General features: G+C 53.5%; 1 protein-coding gene across 1 annotated transcript in view; it reads right to left on the bottom strand.

Annotated features, from left to right (window-relative positions):
- Window positions 1–21494, bottom strand: part of Rspo4 (R-spondin 4) — a 32423-nt gene that overhangs the window by 4831 nt on the left and 6098 nt on the right. Inside the window, exons 2-3 of the mRNA XM_077800168.1 lie at window positions 1043–1231; window positions 557–697 (exon numbers count right to left, since the gene is read on the bottom strand). Coding sequence (XP_077656294.1) covers window positions 557–697; window positions 1043–1231 — 330 coding nt within the window. The remainder of the gene's footprint in view (window positions 1–556; window positions 698–1042; window positions 1232–21494) is intronic.

Below are 21494 nucleotides of genomic sequence, written 5' to 3'. Positions count from 1 at the left end.
GGATGCTGCTCAGGGGGACAGGGAGTCGGGAGCCCTCTGCGGCTGGAAGGACCATGACCTTGTGCCCGGGGACGTGCGGGCAGAGATGCCTGGTTCCGGTCAGAATGCCAAGGCACAGCCCGGGGTAAGGGCGGACCACTGCGGGGTTTGAGAAGCTGCTGTCAGTGAGTAAACGGAGCAGCCATAATAATGACACTAGCATGCACCGGGCTTGTTAAGCCCCAAGTCGCAGCAATACATTTAATGTTCGTAACATTTAACTCATTTAATTCTTCAGCCCTCTCCGTGGGGTAGGTTCTGGATTCTACCGTGATTTTCTTTTTTAACCTTTGGAGAAATCAAGGGACAGGGAGCATAGTGACTTGCTTGAGCTCACTAATGGGCAGGTTTTAAAGCGGGCGTTTGATGGAGATCTGTTTGATTCCCAAACTGTAGCTCTCCCCAGATCACCCGCCTCAGTGGTGCTGGGCTCCCATGGCCACGTGGCCTTCTGCCATGTTAGCTTCCTGGTCTCTGGACTCCTCTCCCCACACCCTGCTCCAGGGGCCCCACTCACCCTGGCACTCCCGCGTGTTCTGGTGGGTCAAGGTGCCTGGTGGGCAGCTGGGCAGGCACTTCCCCTTGTACAGGTAGAACCGCCGCTTGCACCGGATGCAGAAGTCCTGGCTGAAGCAGCTCTCACAGGTGGCCCCACATTCTGTAACAGAGTCAGGGACAATCCCTGTGAGGACCGCTGTGGGCGGGGGACCTCGTGAGTCTGCCTGAGCAGCCCCGGGTTAGGTGACACTGGCTCAGGACTCCTTTCTCAATTTGAGCTAATCCCAGAGAAGGTGAGTAATTGCCTAAGGCCACACAGCAAACTAGAGCAGGAGTCACAGGGGATTGGCTGGTGTAGGGCCTCAGAGACTGTCTGGAACCAAGCAGGGATCCAAGTTTGGCCTCAGGCAGATTCCAGCTCCCCTCTGGATGTGCTGGGGGACAGGGTGGGACAGCACTGCCCAGAAGCCCACCTCCAGCCCAGGACGAGAGAGGATCCACGTACTTTTGCACCTGTTGACTTCCTGGCCGCGGATGCCGAAGAAGCCCAGGGGACAGTCGTGCACGCACTTGCCATACTGGCGGATTCCTTCCCGGCGGATGAACAGGAAGAGCCTCTGCTGGCAAGTGGAGCAGCCATTCTCCTCCGAGCAGATGACACAGCCGGTGCAGTTACCCCCCAGGCCAGTGCCCACTGCCAGCCAGACCAGGGAGGAAGGAGGAGGAGAGGGAGAGAGATGGTCAAGCCATGTATGAGCAGCTCAGACGGTCTCCTTGGGGTACTAACTGGGGGCATGGTACCCTAAGAAAAGGCTACGTTTCCCAGCTTCCCAAATGTGGCCATGGAGTGTAAGGTAAAGCACTGTGCATCTAGAAAGCCGCCCTAAAGAACGAGGGGGTGCCCTTTTGACATCCCCTCATCTTGTCTATTGGGTGGAATGCTGTAGGAGACCAACCTTAACCATGACTGAGTCACACTCCTTGGCTGGGTGCTGAGGCGCTCAGTCACAGAAATGTGGCAGAGCTTTCCCCACCCTTCTTGGGTCCGAGGGTCGGTGTCTCAAGCATGGGTGTGTCCTGCTACAGCCCCATGGGTGAAGCTACTACGATCACCTGTTCCTTTGTAATATAACCCCTTGCCCTGTTTAGAATAGAATCTTCCATGGAGGTGCCTTGTGTGTGTCCCCTTCCTTTACTGTGTCCTTGGGTGTGGCCTACCCAGGTGTCAATCAACCTACTGACAGTGGACATCATGAAGATAGACTCAGCCCCCTGAAACCTGACCCCTTGCCTCATTTGAATAGCTTCTCCTCAATAAAAGGGGTCAGCGTGTGCTCTCTCTCTGTCTCTCTTCCTGCGGACCCTTAAGGTCAGAGGAACCATCATAGCAACCCCAAAGAAAAAGGTATTTGTGTCTCTCGTGTGGTTATTCTGTGCAGCCCAGTTAGCCCAGTTTAACTGGAGTGACCCCTGAGCCTTTTAGTCGCGAGAACAGAAACCCGGCAGAATGTGAACATGGTGGTTGGAGCACCAGCAGTCATTTTGGATCATAAGGTGAAATCCCTGCCCTGAGGATGATGGAGAAGCAAGATCAAAAGAGCCTGGACCACTGAGGAAGGCAGGACTCCTGTACCAGCATGACTGTGGGGCATCTGCAAGGAGGTGCTGGCCTCTTCTGCTCCAACTGGACCTAAGCCTTTCAGATCTGTCTCCTTTCCACACCTTTTTGAGCACAGAAAAGTGGCCAGGAGAAAAGGGCAGAGATGAGAGCAGAGACAGCAGCAGCAGAGGCCGCCTGACTTTCAGGGAAGGCACAAAGGGGCTCTTGGTGGCAAGGGCACCTTAGAGGAGCCAGGCTTGCATGGCTTCTGCTGCTGCCTCACACAGGCTAGTGGCTGGCAGGTGCCCTGCAGAAAGAGGCAGCGGTGTAAGCCCCTGGGGGTAGGAGATGGGGGGAAAGTGAAGGACAGGTGGTTTCCTACAGGAAGCAACTGAGGGAACATGAAACAGCTTCATGTTCACCCCCCACCAAGGCCACACTGTTTAATGAGCTGATCATACCCCACAGCTCCCTGGTGCCACCCAGCAGGGGACATTCTTAGCTCTTGCACTCTCAGCCTCTCTCCCGTCCCTCCCAGCGCCCCATCTTCCCTGTGGAGGCATCCCCCTGGGTGCCTGTCCCTGGAGCAGGAACCAAGGAGGCCCGGCCCTTCCTCAAGTCAGCAGAGGGTGGTTCCTGGTGTGGCCAGGACACACAGGGACGGGGTCCATGCTGGGGGCAGAGCAGGCTCTCAGCCCCATACCTGTCTGGGACCTCTGTCTCCCCTCTCTGTCCCTGGGATGAGCATGGCCTTTCCCAAACCTGATCTTCAGCTCTCCCGAATTCATGAGCCCCCCAACTGATGCTGCTGATTACCTCATTTCTGTTGCTTGCAACTGAGAAGCCTGACTAAGGCAGACAGACACATACAGTAACTAATATGCACCTTCATTCTCTTGCTCTAGAAAGAAAAACTCTTAACAGGAGGGTAAAGTGGTTTTTTTGTTTTGTTTTGTTTTGTTTTAATCTCCCAAACTGTAGGCCTGCAGGGCCCTGAGAACAAAGAGAAAGTGTGACGCTTTTGAAAGAGGGATTCCCAGGACCCGAGAGAACCACATCCACAGATTTTAACAGAGCCCAGTCTTTTCTTCCCACTCACTTGGCAACACATTTTAAATTCTGTGATACCAAAGACGGCTCAGGACAAGGGGAACTCCTGCTTCTGATAGGCATGGAAACTTTGGGGAAAAATCTAGCAGTGTCTAGTAACTAGAAGACGTGCCTCTTCAAATACAGCAATTCTACATCTGCTATAACCCTTAGCACATCACTAGCTCCTACCTGCAGAGCACAGAGTTCCTCCCTGGAGCACTGATTCCGCAGGTCTTCAGAGGGGCCTGGGAATATGCATTGCTATCAGAATCCCAGGTGATCTAATCCGCTGGTCCAGGGATCAATCACACTTTGAGAATCACTAGGCTGGAGAAACTCTTTTATATGTGCACAAAGATACATGTACAGAGATGTTTACTGCAGAATGGTTTAATAGCAAACAATTGTGAAAGATGAACCCTCCAGCAAAAGAATAAATTCTTGGTGGTGTAGTCACATACCACAATCCATACGCCACATACACAACCCAGTCACGATAAATGACTGAGGTAGAGTTACAGTTATCATTGTGGCCCCAACTCAAAAACATGCTGAAAGGAAAAGCAACTTGCACCATGAATCACGCAGTAAGGACCATTTCTATCAAATTCAAACGGCTGCAGAACCACACTTTGTAATATTTGTGATACAGAAATGTGCGTGGAGAGTAAAAACCACATAAGGGGTGAACACACACTGAATTCAGGATGGTGGCACCTCTGGGGCCAGGCATCGGGTAAGGGATGGGAAAGATGACTAGGGATTTCGTTTTATCTGTAATATTTCATTTCTTAAAATCAGACGCAACAGTGAATTTTCATTAATTTTTTTTATTCTTCACTGTATGTATGAAACAGTTCACAATAAAAATCCTCTTAAAGGAAAAGCATTTAGCCCCTCAGGCGCCCTTGAGCTGGGGACGACCACTTTCTTCCCCAGATCCCCAAGCCAAGCTCTGCCCCATCCTCAAGCTGAGATTTGGGGCAAGGGAAGGGGGCCAATTCTGGAGAGTGGGTACTGCACTAGGTGTCCCCTGTGTTCCTTCTCCCTGTCCGTCTAAGGAACGGAACCCCGATTTCTAGCGGGGTTCACGCAGTTCAAGAAAGACTCCATTTCCCAGGCTCCTTTGCAGCTACACATAGTCACATGTCTTAACTCTGGCCAATGGGAGGCGAGTGGGCGTGTCGCGGCAACCCCAGGAAACCTTTGCGCTCTCTGCTCCTGGCTTCTTCTGCCGGTCCCTTGCAGGGTCGGTAGCCAGAGACGCGGCAGATTTGGGGGTACAAGGGCCTTACAGAACTTTGTCTGAAACTGTCCCTTCCTCGCCCTCCTCTCCCTTTTGCCTTCCGCCCCTCCTTTGTGCTGAAGAGAAGCTCTCCCTCAGGTTTCAGTTAACTGGCCGAGGGGGTCAAAGGTCCCCACAAGAGGACACACCCACCTCGGGATGACCGAGGCCCCGCCCAGGACATAGCCTTTCTGTTCGCGGTACCTCTTTTTTGTCTTAAAAAGTGTTTTGCGCCCTGAGTCCCCAACGTTAGAGATTTGGGGTGAAAACAAGCCCATCTATCTTCTCCAGGGCTTTGAATAAGACCCTATTTCTTCCACCAACTCCTAGCTCCCGGATTTTTGGTCGCTACAAGAATAGCGAGCAGCAGAGACATATGATTGCCACAACATCACGGTGCAATTCCACCAGCCTGGGACTGCTGCTGCAGAGATTCTTTCATGGGACTGGGAGGAAAGCGTGGTCATCCTGTTTGGGTTACTGGGTCTTTGTGACATAGAATGATTGATGGCAGGTCAGAGTGACATCAGTGGGGACCAGGGTGCCCTCCTCGGTGCCTCAGCAGTGTGTATGCCCCCTGGAGCCAAGATGCTCCAGGGCACTGACAACGGGCAAGGGTTCCCGTGATTGACTTGAGGTGATCTCTGTCACCCCGCAGAACAGGAGTTCAAATTAACGTTCAGTTGTAGAAAAACAAGGTGGTGTTTCCTGCAGACTGAGTTCGTGGACCGAGATGCCATGACATGGGTGTGTTGGCCATTTTTGCAGCTGAGAAAATCAGGCTCAGGGAGGTAAAATGCCACCCTGGGTCATGCAGAATCAATTGGGGCAGGGTCCCAGATCAGTCTGCCCCACGGAGCTCTCCTGGAGCATTTCGGGCAGAGCCTGGGGCAGCAAGGGTGAGCCACCCAGGGCCTCTGACCCCAGACTCACAACCCGATGGGAAGGACACAGAAGTGATAGCAAAGAGGCTGAGCTAAGGGCCCCCAGATCAGGACAAGGCAAAACTGTTACATTGCTTAAGAGGTTAAGTATCACTCAGCCTGATCCCTGCAATTTCACTGGGGACCCAGTTGAAAGGGGTGCAGCCTTCCCCAAGGAAGCCCCAGTTAGGCCACAGCACTATTTATGGAATGGTGACTCAACGTGCTGAAGGCAAGAGACTAATTAAGACTTTTCTTTGACCTCGGAGGGTATCAGTTTGCGCATGCGTGTGTGTGCGCGCGCGCGGGATGGATCTTAACATTTTGAAGGGAGGTGGCTGTCTCCTGCTGCATCCTTGGCCTGGCAGTTGGTAGGGTGCCCTCTAGTGCCACCAAGTTGTAATGGCATCTCTGACAACTGAGTTCAACAACCAGAAACCTCCCGGGCTCCAAAAGATGGCCTTACTCGGGCCTTTTATCCCATCTCTGTAACTCATTAGAAAACCCCAATGATATCCGCCCAGGGTCAGGGTGTAGCTGTCATTATTTTGATAAGTGATGACAACTAGAATTCGTACAGTACTGCTCTAGAAAGATCCAAACTCAGTGGTTCTTCAGTTTGATCATGCATCAGAATCCTAGGGAGGTTCACAAAGTATCTGGTTTGGGTCTTGGAATGTGCATTTTAACAAGCCCCAAATAAATGTAATAGGTATCTGAGAGATGTCTTCTCTGATCAGTCTCCCTGCCTTGAGAACTGGTGCTAGCAACCATGCTTGTATTTTATGACCTTGTCCTTGACTGATGGCTCATCCAGGCTGGTCCATTAGTTCATCCCTCTTGAGATTGATTCGAGGATGATAAGGCAATCATCTGGACTGGCCTTTTGACCTAAGGACCGTCCCATGTGGGAAGGACAGCCTGTACACATTTTCCCCAAGGTAAGGCGGCCAAAAGACACCAGCGGGCCCCAGCACCAAGTGAGCAGACCACTTACTTGGCTAACAGAGGCTCATCCTCCATGCTCCCTGACTTTGAGGTTCATGTGGGGCCATCTCCACTCTGGCACAGGTCCCCTTGGCCTCAGTGGCATAGGTTCAGATACAGGCATGTGTCCCAAACAGAGCTGGTCTTGGAATTTTTGCTTAAGTCAGTAGGTGTATATGTTTGCACATGCATGTGTGTGTGTGTGTATGTTTCTCTTCCACCCTGTGGATCTAGAGGATGTAGATCAGAGGTGGTAGGTGGCACCACACTAAGGAAGAGCCCCCCCAGAACGAGGCCACACACACAGCAGCAGCAGAGCCAGGAAATGAAGACAGATTCCAGAAGGAGCCATCTGCGTGCGGATCTAACGCAGGCAACCCAGACCTGCTTGTCTTTCCTAAGCCTCTTTGACTTAGATTTTCTGTCACTTGCAACCAAATGATTTCTGACTAATACAGAAGCAGAGAGAGACAGAGAACAAACAAATCAGATGCAGAAAGAGAAGCAACAACCAGAAACCTCCCGGGCTCCAAAAGACAGACACAGCTTCTGAACACCTTCCAGTCCCTCCCAAGGCTTGGCCTGCCCCATGGCTTTGCAGAAAGTCACTTTTCCACTTGAACTAATTCTGTTCTGTCAACTTACAATCAAATGCACGGAGCTCACTAGATAGGAAACAGATCATCGCGGAGCAGCTCTGCTTCTACAGGATAGAGGGGTCTGGAGCTCACCCACCTAACCTAGTGTCCCAAGGAACCCGGGGGTTCCAGGGAGCACACTTTGAAAACCACTGGATCCTTCTCTACCTCGGGGGAATCCTGATCTCATCACTGCTCTCTGGCCCACTCAGATGTGTGCTTCTAGATAAAAGCCTTTAAGCTCTAATTGCAACCTTCTGAGTTTTCTTGGGGCCTCATGAGTAGACGGCACCTTATGTAACTTAGCAACTGTCTGCCATAACCAAGCCCATCTTCTCCAAGTCCAGATGCCAGTTGGCCTGCTATGTATGGCCCTGCATGGCTCCAGCAGCTGGAGAGGCTTGAATGACATCTGAGTCACTCGTCTTTCCCCAAGCACCCAGGGGGATGAGCTGAGACTTGGATGTCCATTTTAGAGAATGATGATCATGCGGACTTGACAGTTTCCACAGCAACGTCAGCTCTGCACCTCTGACCGCATGGGTTACCCGCCGGGTTGAGTGATCATTCATTCATTCAACAAGTAGTTCTGGACCTCTATCGTGTGTCAGGTCCAGGGTTAGAGGCTCCCTGGCTTTTGGGGCACTGCTACTCTACTGTGCCTCTGTTTTTCAAGCTGTAAAATGGGAATAATAGGGCTGGGTTGTGGCTCAGCAGCAGAGTGCTCACCTAGCACGTGAGAGGTCCTGGGTTTGATCCTCAGCACCACATAAAAATAAGTAAAATAAAGGTAAAGGTCTTCTGTCCAACTAAAAGATAAAAATTTTTAAAAATGGGGATAATAATGCTTACCTTGCAGGATTGTCATGATTAAAGGAGAAGTACACGGAAAACTCTTGGAGCTTAGCACATGGCAGGCACCCAGCACATTGGAGTATTGATATTATGTTGAAGGGCAATGTGTTTCCTGCCTGCAAGGGTCTCAAAAATCCAAAACAGGTGTCACGGTGCAGGTGCCCAGGTGGAAATTCTGGCTTTAGCACTCATCAAGTGACCTTGGACAAGTCCCTTTATCTCTGAAGGTCTCAGTTTCCCCATGTGAAAAACTGTGACAGCAACAGTTGCCAATGACTCAGAAAGTGTCCTGCACATAGTAGGTGCTCCTCTAACACCCACACTCCCTTCCTGCTCCTGCACTGTTATGACACACAGTGGGACTGGGACCCACCCTCTGTCCCCTCCCTCCTTTCACAGAGGCCAGAGACACTGGTGACGCTGGAAGGTGAACAGCAGGGACCAAGGACATGAAGGGGGAAGAGTCCCTGGCAGAGACACTGCGGGCAGTGTTGGTCTTCGGTGAGAGACAGGTTTATTCTTTTTGTTTGGTTTTGGTCCTGGGGACTGGACCCAGGAGCGCCTAACCACTGAGCCACATCCCCAGCCCTTTTTATTTTTTATTTAGAGACAGGGTCTCACCAGGTTGCTCACAGCCTCACTAAGTTGCTGAGGCTGGCTTTGAACCTGGGATCCTCCTCCCTCAGCCTCTGAAGCCATTGGGATCACAGGCGTGCCCCACTGTGCCCAGCTAGGTTTATTCTTTCTGTTGGGAACAAGGAAAGATTGTTGCTCTTAAGACAGATCCCCAGCCTCCCGTCAGCCACATCCTGAAAACGGGCCTCAGCACCTTGTTTTCCAGGAATCGGGGCCTCAACATTTGCAAGTGACCTCTGTGTTCTTTTCCTTTTGGGTGCATCTAAAGTCACCTCTGCCACATCCACTTCCACCCTGCAGCTCTTCCCTGGAGGGGTTGCAAAGGCTGGGGGGAGGGCACCCGGGACCCTGTGAATGACCTGTTACCCCAGACAGCTCCCCGCCGCCGCCCGGCAAGCCTGGGACGGGCCTATCCTCGCTGCCCAGGCCAAGGCCTCCAGCCCCACTTTTTAGGACTAATTTGGACAGATTGCCAATATTTATAAAATCAAGAGATTTCAAATAGAAAGTTGGAATTCGGATTTCTCTGGAAAAAGCCAGAACATCTGCCAACGCTGGGCCTGCATCCTTGCAGGGCAGGATTGGCTGCAGTTACGTAACTGGAGGGTGCTCGCTCCAGCTGGCCGCAGACCTCCCACTCCCTCTTGTGCTCCTGAGGGCAAGGGTCACTGCTGATGGTTCTCCTGCCTGAGCTGCCTCCTGCGCCCTCTTCACCCCTAGGAGCTCATTCTGCCCAGCGGGGACTCTTGTTTTTTTTTTTTTTTTCTTAAGACACAGGCCTTGCTACATGGCCTAAAACTCCTGAGCTCTCGCAGTCCTCCTGCCTTGGCCTCCGAGTAGCTGGGACTACAGGTGAGCCCCTGTGCCGGGCCGTAGGAGTCCTCAGCCTTGGGCATGCACCAGATTCACCCAGAGCTTGTGGAAAGCACCGCGCGCTGGGCCTCCCTGCAGACCTGCTGCTCTGGCCTCCCTGGGCCGAGCCTGGGAGTCTGCATTGTTAATGGGTTCCCAGGGGATGGCGATGCTGTTGGTCCCAGAACCACACTTTGGAAACCCCGTGTGTGGAGCAGGGTTAAAGGTCAGACAGTTTGGGTTCCAATCCCAGCTCTGTCCCTTAGCCCTTGCCCATGTGACCTGGTACTCCTGGGTGAACCTCTCTGGGCCAGAGGTTTCCCACCTGTCACCCTGCTGGCAGGCTTCCAAGGCATGTCGTGAGGAGCCGGGCGGGGTCTGACCCTGTGAGAGGGTCTCAATGACATCACTGTTACGACGGCCACCTTCACCACCTGCCCTGCCTCCCCGGGCATCTGAGATTCTGGAATGCCTTGGACCATCAGTGCTTTTTCTTTGACGCCAACATTTTTGGGGGTAGAGTTTCTCCATAATTGGGGTGTGCCCAGGGAAGCGAGTCTTGCGTGAGAACATCATTAGTTCTGGTGGACTCAGGATGTCCTACAGCTGTCCTGAAGGGCTCCCTGGGGCTGAGAGGGTGAGCGGGCAGAAGGAGCACTGCCCCTTGCCCCAGGGAGTGAGCCTCCGAGGACCAAGGCCCTGCCTGCCCCGTCCTGCTCTGTCCTTGGGAAGGGTTCCGAGCCACACAAGAGGGCCCCACACAGGCAGCGCCGGGCAGCACACCCCAGCTCCCTCCTGGCAGTGGGGACGCCCGTCACTGATGACCAAGGGAAATAAACAACATCTGGAGGCCCGCCGAGACAGCCACATCTGGGAGGCAGTCGCCACCGCTGGGGGCTGGCTCAGAGGGCCCCCGGCACATTCCCGCCATGGGGGCAGATTGCGCCATGCCCAGCCAGGGGTGGGTCCTGGAGATGCGTCCCCCGAGGAGACTCCAGGACACAGAGTGCGAGGCCTCTAGCCCACGGGCCTCTTCCCAGGGCTGGACTGGTGGTCCCTGAAGGGCACATGTGCAGCAGACGGTGATGGGGTGACCTCCAACCTTGCTGCCTCCAGCCAGTGCCTCCCGGGTGCCCCCTTAATCCCCATGCCGAGCGACAGGCCTTGCGAGCCCAGCTATCCCCGGGCTGGGCTGAGGCCACTGCCTCCCGCAGGCTCCACGTGATTTTAACATTTTAAGGGAGGCAGGAAGGCTGCCCAGGAAGGACAGGTCGCTGACCTTTCTCCCGCCTTCTTTCCTCCCCCCACGAGGTCAAGGGTGCATTCCACCAGGAGCAGAAGCCTGGGGGGCAAAGCCAGCCAGGTCCTGAGGGATGGAACCCAGGGCACTCGAGCCACATCCCAGCCCCATTTTGTATTTTATTTAGAGACAGGGTCCCACTGAGTTGCTTAAGGTCTCACTGAGTTGCTGAGGCTGGCTCTGAATGTGATCCTCCTGCCTCAGCCTCCCGAGCCACTGGGATTGCAGGCGTGTGCCACCGCGCCTGGCACCTCAGGTGATTCTGACGCAATGTTAATCTGAGGGTCACCGTTGGCCAGGAGAGCAACAGAAGTAGGTTTGAACCCTGACTCTACCATGCCCTCTCCATCACTGGTCCATTGAAAGCCAGTGTCTAAGACAGACTCTCGCTGGACTGTCCACCATCCCACCTCCCCAAGCCCAAGAGGGCAGCAAGAGCATCCTGTGTACCTGGGGGTGTACGGGCATAAACTTGTGAGATCCTGAAAAATTATTCTAGGGGTCCTCGGGCTTCCCACACTGCCCTGGGCACACAGTAAGCTCAGGAGTCCAGGGTTTAAAGGTGGGTTTGATGCAGAGGACCAAAGGCGGGGCCTGCCAGTCCCCCTTGCTCCCAAGCCCCAGGGAAGAGGGTGGCGTGGCTCCCAGGCCTCGCTGTGGGACACTATTATGACTCCCCACTTCACAGCTGGGAAAGCAAAGGCTCAAAGACCGAAAGTGCATGTGGTGGAGCTAGACTGGACCCTCGTGGAGCGGACCCCGACTCTACCAGGTCACCGCACCTGGCCCTTGTGTCCTTTGATGGGCGGCGGGGGAGGGGGCAGGTTGGGCTGATATTTGGGAGGGGCAACCTGACTTCTGTCACCACCCACGGGAGGGTCATTTTCCCAAGTAGCTTGAGTTGGTTACAGTCCTTGCTGTCACTGGAAGGAAGGACAGGGTTGGTGGGTCCCCGTGTGCCCCAGGACAGTGGCAGGTGTGTGGTGAGACCCACCCCTAAAGGACCCTGGTGTCCGGGGCCGAAGCCCGGAGAAGGCCTGACCCCAGCCCTGGGCTGCCCTCGTCAGGCCTTCCAGGGACCCGTGTGGGGACAGTGCAGGCAGAGCAGCTGTGGCACCCGGCTCCCTCCCAGGCCGACCCTCCGCTTCCCCCTGGCTGTAGGGACCCGCCCTGGACCTACCAGATGGACTCTGCCCGCTACTGAGTCCTCCTTAGGGAAGAACATTTGTGCTCCTGGTGGTGAGCGGCCCAGAGCAGCCACCGTGTCCTTCAGAGGCACTGGATGGGGGCAGGGGAGGGGACGGCTGCCCTGGATTCCTGTCACTAGTGCACTTTGCTGGAGGCAGAGGAGATTGGACCCAGGGGAGGGAGCCAGAGCACAGAGCTGTCACCAAGCTGTCCTGAGTGTGAAACTCACAGCATCAGTCTGTCTCTGGAGATGTCACAGAAGTGTCTTGTGTGCAAAAGAGTCACCGTGTTGTCGAGTTTGTGACATGACGTAAGGAATCGTCTGTTGTGACATTGTTGGGCAGGTGTCATTGCCCTTCATCCAGGGAATAATGGAGAAGCTAGTTCCTTGTCATGTCCGAGTGACTGGCCACCGTGCCCTGTGCCTCAGCTTCTCCTGTAATGACCACACCTCGTCACAGTGGGTCCCAGTGAGCACTTGGTGAGTGACTCTCCAGGGCCACAGAGATCCCCACAGGTTCTGGCTCTTTCTAACTGTGGCTTTGTCCCACAGCAGGGTGGCCTGGTGGTGACCTTGGGTAGGTCCCTTGCCTCTCGATCCTCTAAACTCCGTAGTCAGAAAACACCATGAGACCCAGGCCGGGCAGCCCTGGGGGACAAGAAACACCCCCCACTCACCCCTTCCCCGCCTCATGGGGTCCGATTCCCAGGCTCTGTAGGGTGGAGACCCCTCTTGTGTCTCCGCGACTCTTTGAGAAGTGTCAGAGCTTTGTCGGGGGCAGCAGGTGTTTGCAGTACTCAGGAGCCTGGCAGGACATGTCCCGCCAATCAGGATGCTCCATGTTGCAAGTAGGGAATGGGGACGTTTCCAGGGTCCAAACCCAGGGACCCCCAGGAGCCCCAGGAGGATGGCAGGGCCAGGACCCCTGAAGTGCCCCCAGACCTGCCCGAGAAAGACCCCCGTTTTGCAGCCTGCTCTACAGACACCCGCTTCCCTCCTCCCAGGCGCGTCCGAGACAGCTCAGCGCTAGGACTCCTGTCCTGGCAGAGCCTCGCCACCCAGTGACCCTCAGCAGAGCCCCGTGACGCTGGCCCTCGGTTTCCCCACCTGAAACACAAAGGCTTGTCTCCATGAAGGGCTTGGGGACTTTTCCTCAGCCCCTTTGGCCCAGATACGGGAAGGGAGCTCAGCTAATGAAGCGGAGAAGTGTGGAGCTGCTGTGGCTGAGGCAAGGAGGGGGTCAGAGTGAGGACCTTGTGCCTGGTCCCTCGGCCTCCCTCTGTCCACTTCTGAGGGTAGCCCTGGAGGGCCTGGGAACCAGCCAGAGCCCCACAGCGACCACAGCAGCAGGAGAGGAGATCTGCAGGATTGGAGCAGCTGGAAGCACTAGAGGCAGAGAGGCTGGATGCAAACCCAACCTAACCGCCCCGAGCCTCAGTTTTCCTGTCTGTAAAATGGGGATAAAACTGTCCTCAGACATCGTCCTGAAGGTCCACTGCCTCAGGGTGTTTGTGACTCACCCCTGAACAGTCTGGCAGATGGCAGGTCACAGCAGTGAGCAGCTGTGAGCTCCCACATGGGCCACACTGTCCCAGCAACCCTGGAAAGTGGGTATTATGAACTCATCTGAGAGACAGGGACGATAAGGCACAGAGAAGGTAGGTGAGTTACCCAGGTTCACACAGCCTTGAGGGGCAAGCTGGATGTCCAGCCAGGCCGTCTCAGGAAGAACACAGACCACCAAACAGGTCCACCTTCAGCACCAGGGCGGGGCCTGGTCTAAAGGTCGGGCTGGTAGCCCCAGGGTGGCCTCAGCAGAACAGCCCCAGCCCCTCTGAGGCAGCACCCTCTGGGGACCCATGGGTCCCAAGGTGCCAGGGAACTGGGGATCCAGTGCAGCCCTACTGCCACCTCGGGAGTGGGTGAGCATCTCAGGGCTCCCATGGTGAGTCTGGTCTGTCCACACAGGTGCCTCCCCTCAAGCCCTCGCACGAGGAAGAGACCCGGAGGAGGATTCCTGTCCACTTCCCTCCCTCCCTGTCTCCAGGTCTCTGTTTCTCCATCTGCCAAATGGAAGCTCACACTCCGAGTTTCATTTATCTTTTTCTTTTCTTTCTTTCTTTTTGGTACCAGGGATTGAACCCAGGGCCACGTGACCACTGAGCCACATCCCCAGCCCTTTGTATTTATTTATTTATTTTGAGACAGGGCCTCACTAAGTTGCTTAGGGCCTCAAACTTGCATCCTCCTGCCTCAGCCTCCCGAGCTGCTGGGATTATAGGCGAGTACCATTGTGCCCAGCTAAGGTCTGTGTTTTTAAGCTTATCTCTCAGCCAGCCAGCAAAGATTTCTTGAATACCTACTATGTGTCAGGCTCTGTTTTAGACTCCAGGAACATCAGGGTGGAAAGAGACATGAGGTAACACTAGACTGGAAAGATGAACCTCCCCAGGACTTCTGCCTTGCTTGCCTCTGACCCTCCAGCACCTGGTACAGGGCCTGCCAGCGTTTGTTGAGTGAATGAACGAATGGTACTGACCTTGCTGTGGCAGAACTTGTGTCTTGAAACAAAGCCCCGAGTCCTCCCTTCCTCCCAACTTATGCGGTAAAGGAAGCCGCCTCATGAATCCCCAGCTGGGGCCAATACCCCCTCCTGGACTATGGGGCAGGGGACCAACCTCTCCTCCTGCTCCTTGTCCCTGCCCCCTGGCCGCCCCAGCCGTGGCAGCTCTGGCCTAGAGCACCTCAGGGCTGTCTGGGGAGCAGGGCAGGCCCTCCCCAGGCGGGCTCATGGTGTGATGGCCGGGATGACCCCTGTGGACCCGCCCTGTGCCTTCCAGGATGAGGGGGCCTTAGCAGAGATGCAGAAGGGGTGAGGCCAGTCCTGGGGCAGCGGCACTACCCCTGGGCCGTTTCCTGTCCCAGTCAAGGGACCCTGAAGGGGGCAGCTGGGGTTGACCCAAGCTGCAGGTTCCCAGCCCAGATGGGCGAGGGCAGGGGGCACGGAGAGGGCCTGGCCCTTCTGTTGTTCTCTGGTGATGGGGCCCAGGTTGGGAGGCCACAGGAGTACCCGGGAGGTAGGTGACAGCCGTCTCTGTTCCCCACACTCAGGGTGCCATGGCCCGGACGTGTCCCCCAGAGGTCCCTGTGCTGAAGGCTCTGTCCCTCCCGGGAGGAGGGGCCTGGGAGGGCAGTAGGGGGCGGGGGGAATTCCCTTAAAGGGGGACTTGGGACCCTGTCCTCTCTTTCTCCCTCTTTTGCTTCCCACCATTGCCACCCAGCACCCAAAGCACGGGGCCCACCCAGGTTGGAGTGGAACTTGCAGAATTTTGAGCGAAATAAAACATTTCTCTTTCCAGTTAATTACCTCTCGCATTTCATTCTAGTGGCCAAAGCTGCCCAGCACCGGGGAGGAAGGAGCCTGGGAGGAGGGGGGGATGGAGTGAGGGCGAGGCCCAGCTCCCCACAGGCAGGGCGGTGGAGTCAGGAGCCCAGCTACTGCTGGGAAGAAGGGAGAGCTTCGGATCAGACCTATATTTTAAAATCTTAGCACTGGATTGGGCTACTTGATGCCTCAAAGTTACCAAAAAGCTCTGAGGTCTGGCCAAAGTGATTAAAGATTGGGTTTTAGAAATAAGAACTGGAGAAGACAAAAAGCACATGCAGTGTTTATAACTTCCTGATCATTAAGCCTGTTACCCACAAAGCAAGTCAAGGGTAACTGTCCTTAATATACAAAGAGCTCCTATAAATCAATAAGAAAAAGAGGGTGGGAATGGACAAAGATATTACCAGTATTTCAAAGAAGAAAAATAAATCAGCCAGTAACCACATGAGAAGCTGCTCCACATCACTAGTTTTCCAAACTGAAAATGAAAACAAGAATGAAATATTATTATGGCCCACAAGATAGGCAGGATCCAAAAGGTCTCCCATTTGGACAAGGGAGTTTGGGCAGTGTCTATTCACCAGAACACACAGGGGAGTAATGGCACTTTATAGATGGTGCCCTGAAGCTCAGAGAGGGGCAGGAACGTGTTCAGAGCCACACAGTGAGGGCAGGGACTCAGGTCTCTGAATGGCTGTGTTTGGCTTCTCTCTCTCTCTCTCTAGCTATTCCTTCCTGCCTGGGACTGTACCCAGCTTGGCCTCTCCCCTGACTGGGGAGACCAGGTCTGCCCTTCCCATGGCTGCTCTTTGCTCTGGGGTTGAGGATGGCTGGGGTCTCTCCTTCTGCCACTCTGTCCCCCAGAGAGAGTAAGGCAGTGAGGCAGAGGGAGAAAGGGGAATCCAAGGTCTGGGACCAGATAAACCTGCTCTCCATCCCAGCCCCACACCTGACACCCTGGGACAGTCACCTAACCTCTGCTTGCTCACATGGAAACGGAGACAATCGCCCACCCTGGAAGACTGTTCTTTCCACAAATACTTATGGGGGGCTCACAACAGTCATCCCTCCTATCCATGGGTATCATGTCAAAAATACTTGGGGGAAAAAAAGTCTAGCTGGGTGAGGTGGGATACGCTTGTAATCCCACTGACTAGGGAGGCTGAGGCAGGAGGATCACAATTTCAAGACTAGCCTCAGTAACTTAATGAGGTCCTGTAGCAAAACAAAACAAAACAAAACAAAACAAACAAACAAACAAACAGACCTAGAGCTGTGGTTTGGTGGTGGGCTGCCCCTGGGTTCAAACCCCTGGACCACAAACAACAACAAAAACAAAAACAAATCAAAAGTCGGGACTGAATATGCACAGACTTTCTCACTGTCACCCCCAAATAACAGAACAGCTATTTTCACGTCATTTGCCTCGCAGCAGGTATCAGAACTAATCCGGAGGTGGCCTCAGGCGGAGGGGAGGATGTGCAGGGTTTTACAGATGCGATGCCACCTGTGAAAGGGACTGAGCATCTGGGGGTTGTGTACCCATGGGGTGCTGGAGCCAGTCCCTGGGGATATCAGGGGTGATCACTGTGTGCCAGGCTCCGCTCTAGGCACCAGGGGGACACCAGTGAACACGACAGCCCTAACCCTCAGGAAGCTTCCATCCCAGCAGGGACAGGGTCATTGCAGACAGTGCAAACAAAGTGACAGGAGGCCTGGGCCACCAGAAGTGCCTCTCTGAGATGTGCTCAGGGTGGAGGGACCAGTTAACCCCAAGGGTGGGGCTTCAGATAACCCCATTCTCATGAATGAACAACGGATGCTCAGAGAGGTCAAGGGGGTGGCTCCAGCATTGTGGAGCCAATATTAAATTATGTAGAGACATTAATGAACAAGGGCAAGTCATGGCAGCTGCAGTACAACAGGTTTTAGATGCCAGGCCAGGAACATGCTACAATTGTGAACTCACTTGTATGCCTTGTGAACTCTCTGTTGGTGCAGCGACTTGTGGTAGTGTTGGGGGATTTTTGCTGATGATGTCATCGGTGGTACAATTTTTCCAAAAGGAGCCATCAATTGGCTTGGTGTATCCTCCTCCCTTCTGCTTGTGATGGTCGTTCAGCTAAAATTTGGGGGCCAAAAGAGGTGAGGCAAAGAACCTCACCCCCCCGCTGGTACAAAGACCTCTCCACAGGTGTGGCTGTATACTGGACTGATAGTCAGTGACGGGTAAGATCCAATTGCAGTGGTACCAACCTAAGACAGGAGGCTGACGCCTTGAGGTCAGCTTATCCGATGACGGGTAAGGACCATATGTACTATTGGACAACCTAAGGCAGGCACGGTCCCTAAGCCACGTGCTTGTTGTTTAAACAGAGAGGGGGAGATGTTGAGAGCCACAGCCGAAGGGGCCCCAGCAAACTTCCAGCTGCCAGCTGATTGGCTCCTCTGCGGTGATGCTCATTGGGCTGTTTCCCTGCCCTTTCAGACCACGAAGCTGCTCATTGGAGGCTTGTGGGAAGCTGGTGGTGGCAGTTGGGCTCTGAGGGTTTTCCTGAGGAGCTGTGTGGTGTGGTGTGTGTGTTCTAAAAATAAAGTTCGTTTCTTTTGACAAGTGGCTCCTGAATTGTGCCCAGCCAGACTGCGGCATTTGGTGGCACAGCAAAGAGCTGTCGAGGGGCAAGCCAGGGCCTCAGCCCACAACACTAGGCCAGGCCTGCTTGGTGGCCTGTCAGTCTCTCTGCTGACTCCTGCCCCATAGGCTTTCAAAAGCTGGGAACTCTCTCAGGCTTGAGGCCCACCAGGGATGGACCCCAAATTGTCTGCAATGTAGTGACTTCTCCTCTCCAAGGGAACACATAGTTAGCAAATGGTGTCAGACTGAAGGAAGACATTGTCAGTGTCAAAATAAGGGGGAGTTGGGCACGTGAGTAATACTGTCACTAGACAGGGGTCAGATGAGGTCACTCCAAGGGGACGGTGACCTCAACTAGGTCTTCGCAGGGTCTTGACTTACACGAATTTCAGGATGTGCTGAAAGCAAGGCCCAAGGGGACTCCTCAAAGGACATCAAAGCAAAGGCACCCCCCCAGCAAGGCAGGGTGCTGAGCCCCCACCACCTCAGCCTCGCAGAGAAGACAGGGACCCGCCCAGGGTGGACTCTCTAGACTCTAGATAGGATTTTCTTGGGGGAAATAAGTGCAGATTCCCAGGTGAACTTCATGTGGAAATCAAATCCCACGTCAATCATTAGCTCTTTGGGGTTCAGAATGTTTCTTCCAGGTTAAGCCGTCAAACCACGAATCAGTTGTGCACAGATGGTGTAGGTGTTTGAATCTAGTGACATTTAAGTTGATGATGTCCTTGTTCTAATTAATTGATTTAGTACAAGCATGGGCTAGAGGCCGTTCATCTAACTCAACAGACAACACGGAAGCGGGTCTCTCCCTCTCCCTGACGGCCACCTCGCCCAGTCCAGGGAAGCCTTCTACAGCCACAGAGGCAGGGGGATTCCAAGTTCAAGGCCAGCCTCCCTGTCTTAGCTGGGACTGTAGCTCAGTGGCAAAGCACTTCTGGGTTCAGTCCCCAGTAGTCGTCCCTAAAAGGGCAAAATTAAAGTTAAATTAAAGAAAAACAACAACAACAAAAGCATATTAAAATAAGAGGAATTAAAAATGAAATAAGAATAATTAAAAGAAGGCTACAATAAAATAGCATTTCAAAGCAAAGTTAAATGATCAAACATAGATCAAGCAAAAAAACAAACAAAAAAAACCAAAACAAAATGCAAAAGTGAAATAAAAAAGGAATTCTGTAAAATACATTTAAATAAGTTATCTTTAAAATTAATAAAAACTAAAACTTTAAAATTAACTTTAGCAGGTTTAAATAAAAGTTTTTCAATAAACGAAGTAAAACCTTAAGAGTAAAATAAGAAAACCCTGCTACTGGTAACAATTATAAAAATACAGAAAAATAAAATGAAAACCCGAAACAAGACCGAGGTCTTGGCTGACCGACGCTGTGAATGTGCTATGCATTAAGGAGCCTGATTGGCTCAAATGCCTGGGGTGGGCGGAGCCTGATGGACTCAGAAGCTTGGAGGTGATTGGTGGTTGAAAGGGGAGGAGGAAGGAAAGGCGTGTCCCCAATAAATCCGTCTGACTCGGCTTTTCCAGCGCGCTGTGCGCAGCGGGCAGAAGTCAGGCCCCACCATAGCCCCAGCCTCAAACAGCCGTCATATCATTTATACATTTTGTACTGGTCAATGTCTCTCTCTCTCTCTCTCTCTCTCTCTCTCTCTCTCTCTCTCTCACACACACACACACACACACACACACACACACACACACACGTTGCACCATCTATCCTCCCTGTCATCCTTTAAGAGGAATTTTCATAGAGGAACGAACAGAAGCTCAGAGAGGGTGGGTCACTATGACACAGTTGCACCGCACTTAGGACCACACTTAACTTGGAATCTAGGCTCCTTAAAATGACATTTTGACGAGTCAGGTCTGTTGAGGACCTTCAAACAGAGCCAGGCCCCTGTGTGACATCAGGCTTGATCATTCTACACAAGAGAAAAATCAACCTCCTCTGATGCATGACCATTACGACCACGAATTAAGTACCCACTGTCTTCCAGACGGGTCACATGCATAGCCTTCCTCCTCAGGACGACCATGGGAAGCAGATGCTGTTCTTGGCCCCATATCCTGATGGACGACACTGACATTCAAGAGGGAAATATTTTCACCCAAGCCCGGGCAGTAGCGGAGCTGGGAGCTGAGCCCAGGCCTGACAGATCCCCAACCCCAGCCTCCCCCCTGGCACCAGGCACTCCCAATCGTCACGGCCGAATGCTCCGCTTCCTATGTGCTGGGAACACATGGTCCATGTCCCGTGTTGCACATCAGCAAACAGAGGCCCAGATGAGAGATGACCTCCCCATAGCCACTCAGCTAGTGAGTGGCAGAGTCCCCCTGGCCCGTCTGGACGTGCTGAGACAGCTGTGCCCACTCCCTACAACAGAGCTGGCTCTGAAGAGCCACGGGGACATTTCTCTTCGTGTCCCCACCCTGGTGGATGTGGCCCTGCCATCGAGTCCTCTGGTGAAAGGAAGCGGGTTCCCCGTGTGGTCTGGGTCCCCTGGCTCGGGGGTGCCTTTCTTTTGAAGCAGATTCCCCCGGTGGCAGCAGGCCATCAGAGCCTGGGGAATGCAGAGCAGTGGCCCTAGGAGTTGCACAACCTCACGACAAGAAAGCATTCCAGGCAGATGCGGTGGTCCAGCCTGGGACAGCAGAGCCTGGGAAGAGCTAGCCTGGCCCATCCCAAGGCAGGAAGCGGACCTTTTCCTGTGGGATCTGGAGGAATCCCAGGGGGAGGCTGGGGTGGGTGCGTCCTGGAGGGTGTGGATTTCTTCAGGGCCAAGGAGATTCCAGCCCACGGAGATGTGGGCCATCCTCGGGGGGGGGGGGGGTCAGCACCCATCCCAACCTCTCCCCAGCCAGGCTGTGTGACCTCCACAAGTGGATTCCCCTCTCTGAGCAAGGACAGCCTCATCTGTCGAATAATAGGATCAAGAATAACAGGGAGAATAATAGGCTCAAGCCACCTCGGGGGATGTGATGTGATGTGGATGAACTGGGAGAAGCCCAGACATGGTGGTTATGGACCCGAGAAGCTCTGCCTTCAATGATTGATTTAAGTTCTGGTTTTGCCAAATTCATTCTGTCAAGCATTTGAAATATGAAGTTGCTAACATTTGACCGTTTTCAACTGACAAACATGACAATCTCATAGACTTCAGTGAATCATCCTCTCCCTTCGTTCTATTTCCTTTTCTATAAAATGTGTATAATAACGGTCCCTCACTGGGTGGCCATGAGGGGCCAAGGCGGCCACCAGGCAGTAAAGCTCAGTAGTCAGGGCTCAGGCTCTGGGACCAGGCAGACTTGGACTAGGTAAAGTTACTTACCCTCTCTTTGCCCTGGTTTTCTCATCTGTAAAATAGGCATAACAATGCGCTCACCTCACAGGTTTATCAAGAGAATTTTATTAACTTGATACATAGAATGAACCTAGAACAGAATCTGACATTGCCAAACGGAATAAAATAATGCTGGCAAGACCCGGCATAGAGCAAAAGCCCAACATTAAAAACCGAATCAAAACAGCCTTTTTTTACCCTTTTGATGCCAGAGAAAGTT

The sequence above is a fragment of the Urocitellus parryii genome, chromosome 6 (genome assembly GCF_045843805.1).
Source record: "Urocitellus parryii isolate mUroPar1 chromosome 6, mUroPar1.hap1, whole genome shotgun sequence".
NCBI classification, from domain to species: Eukaryota; Metazoa; Chordata; class Mammalia; order Rodentia; family Sciuridae; genus Urocitellus; species Urocitellus parryii.
This window is presented reverse-complemented; position numbering and strand designations above follow the sequence as displayed.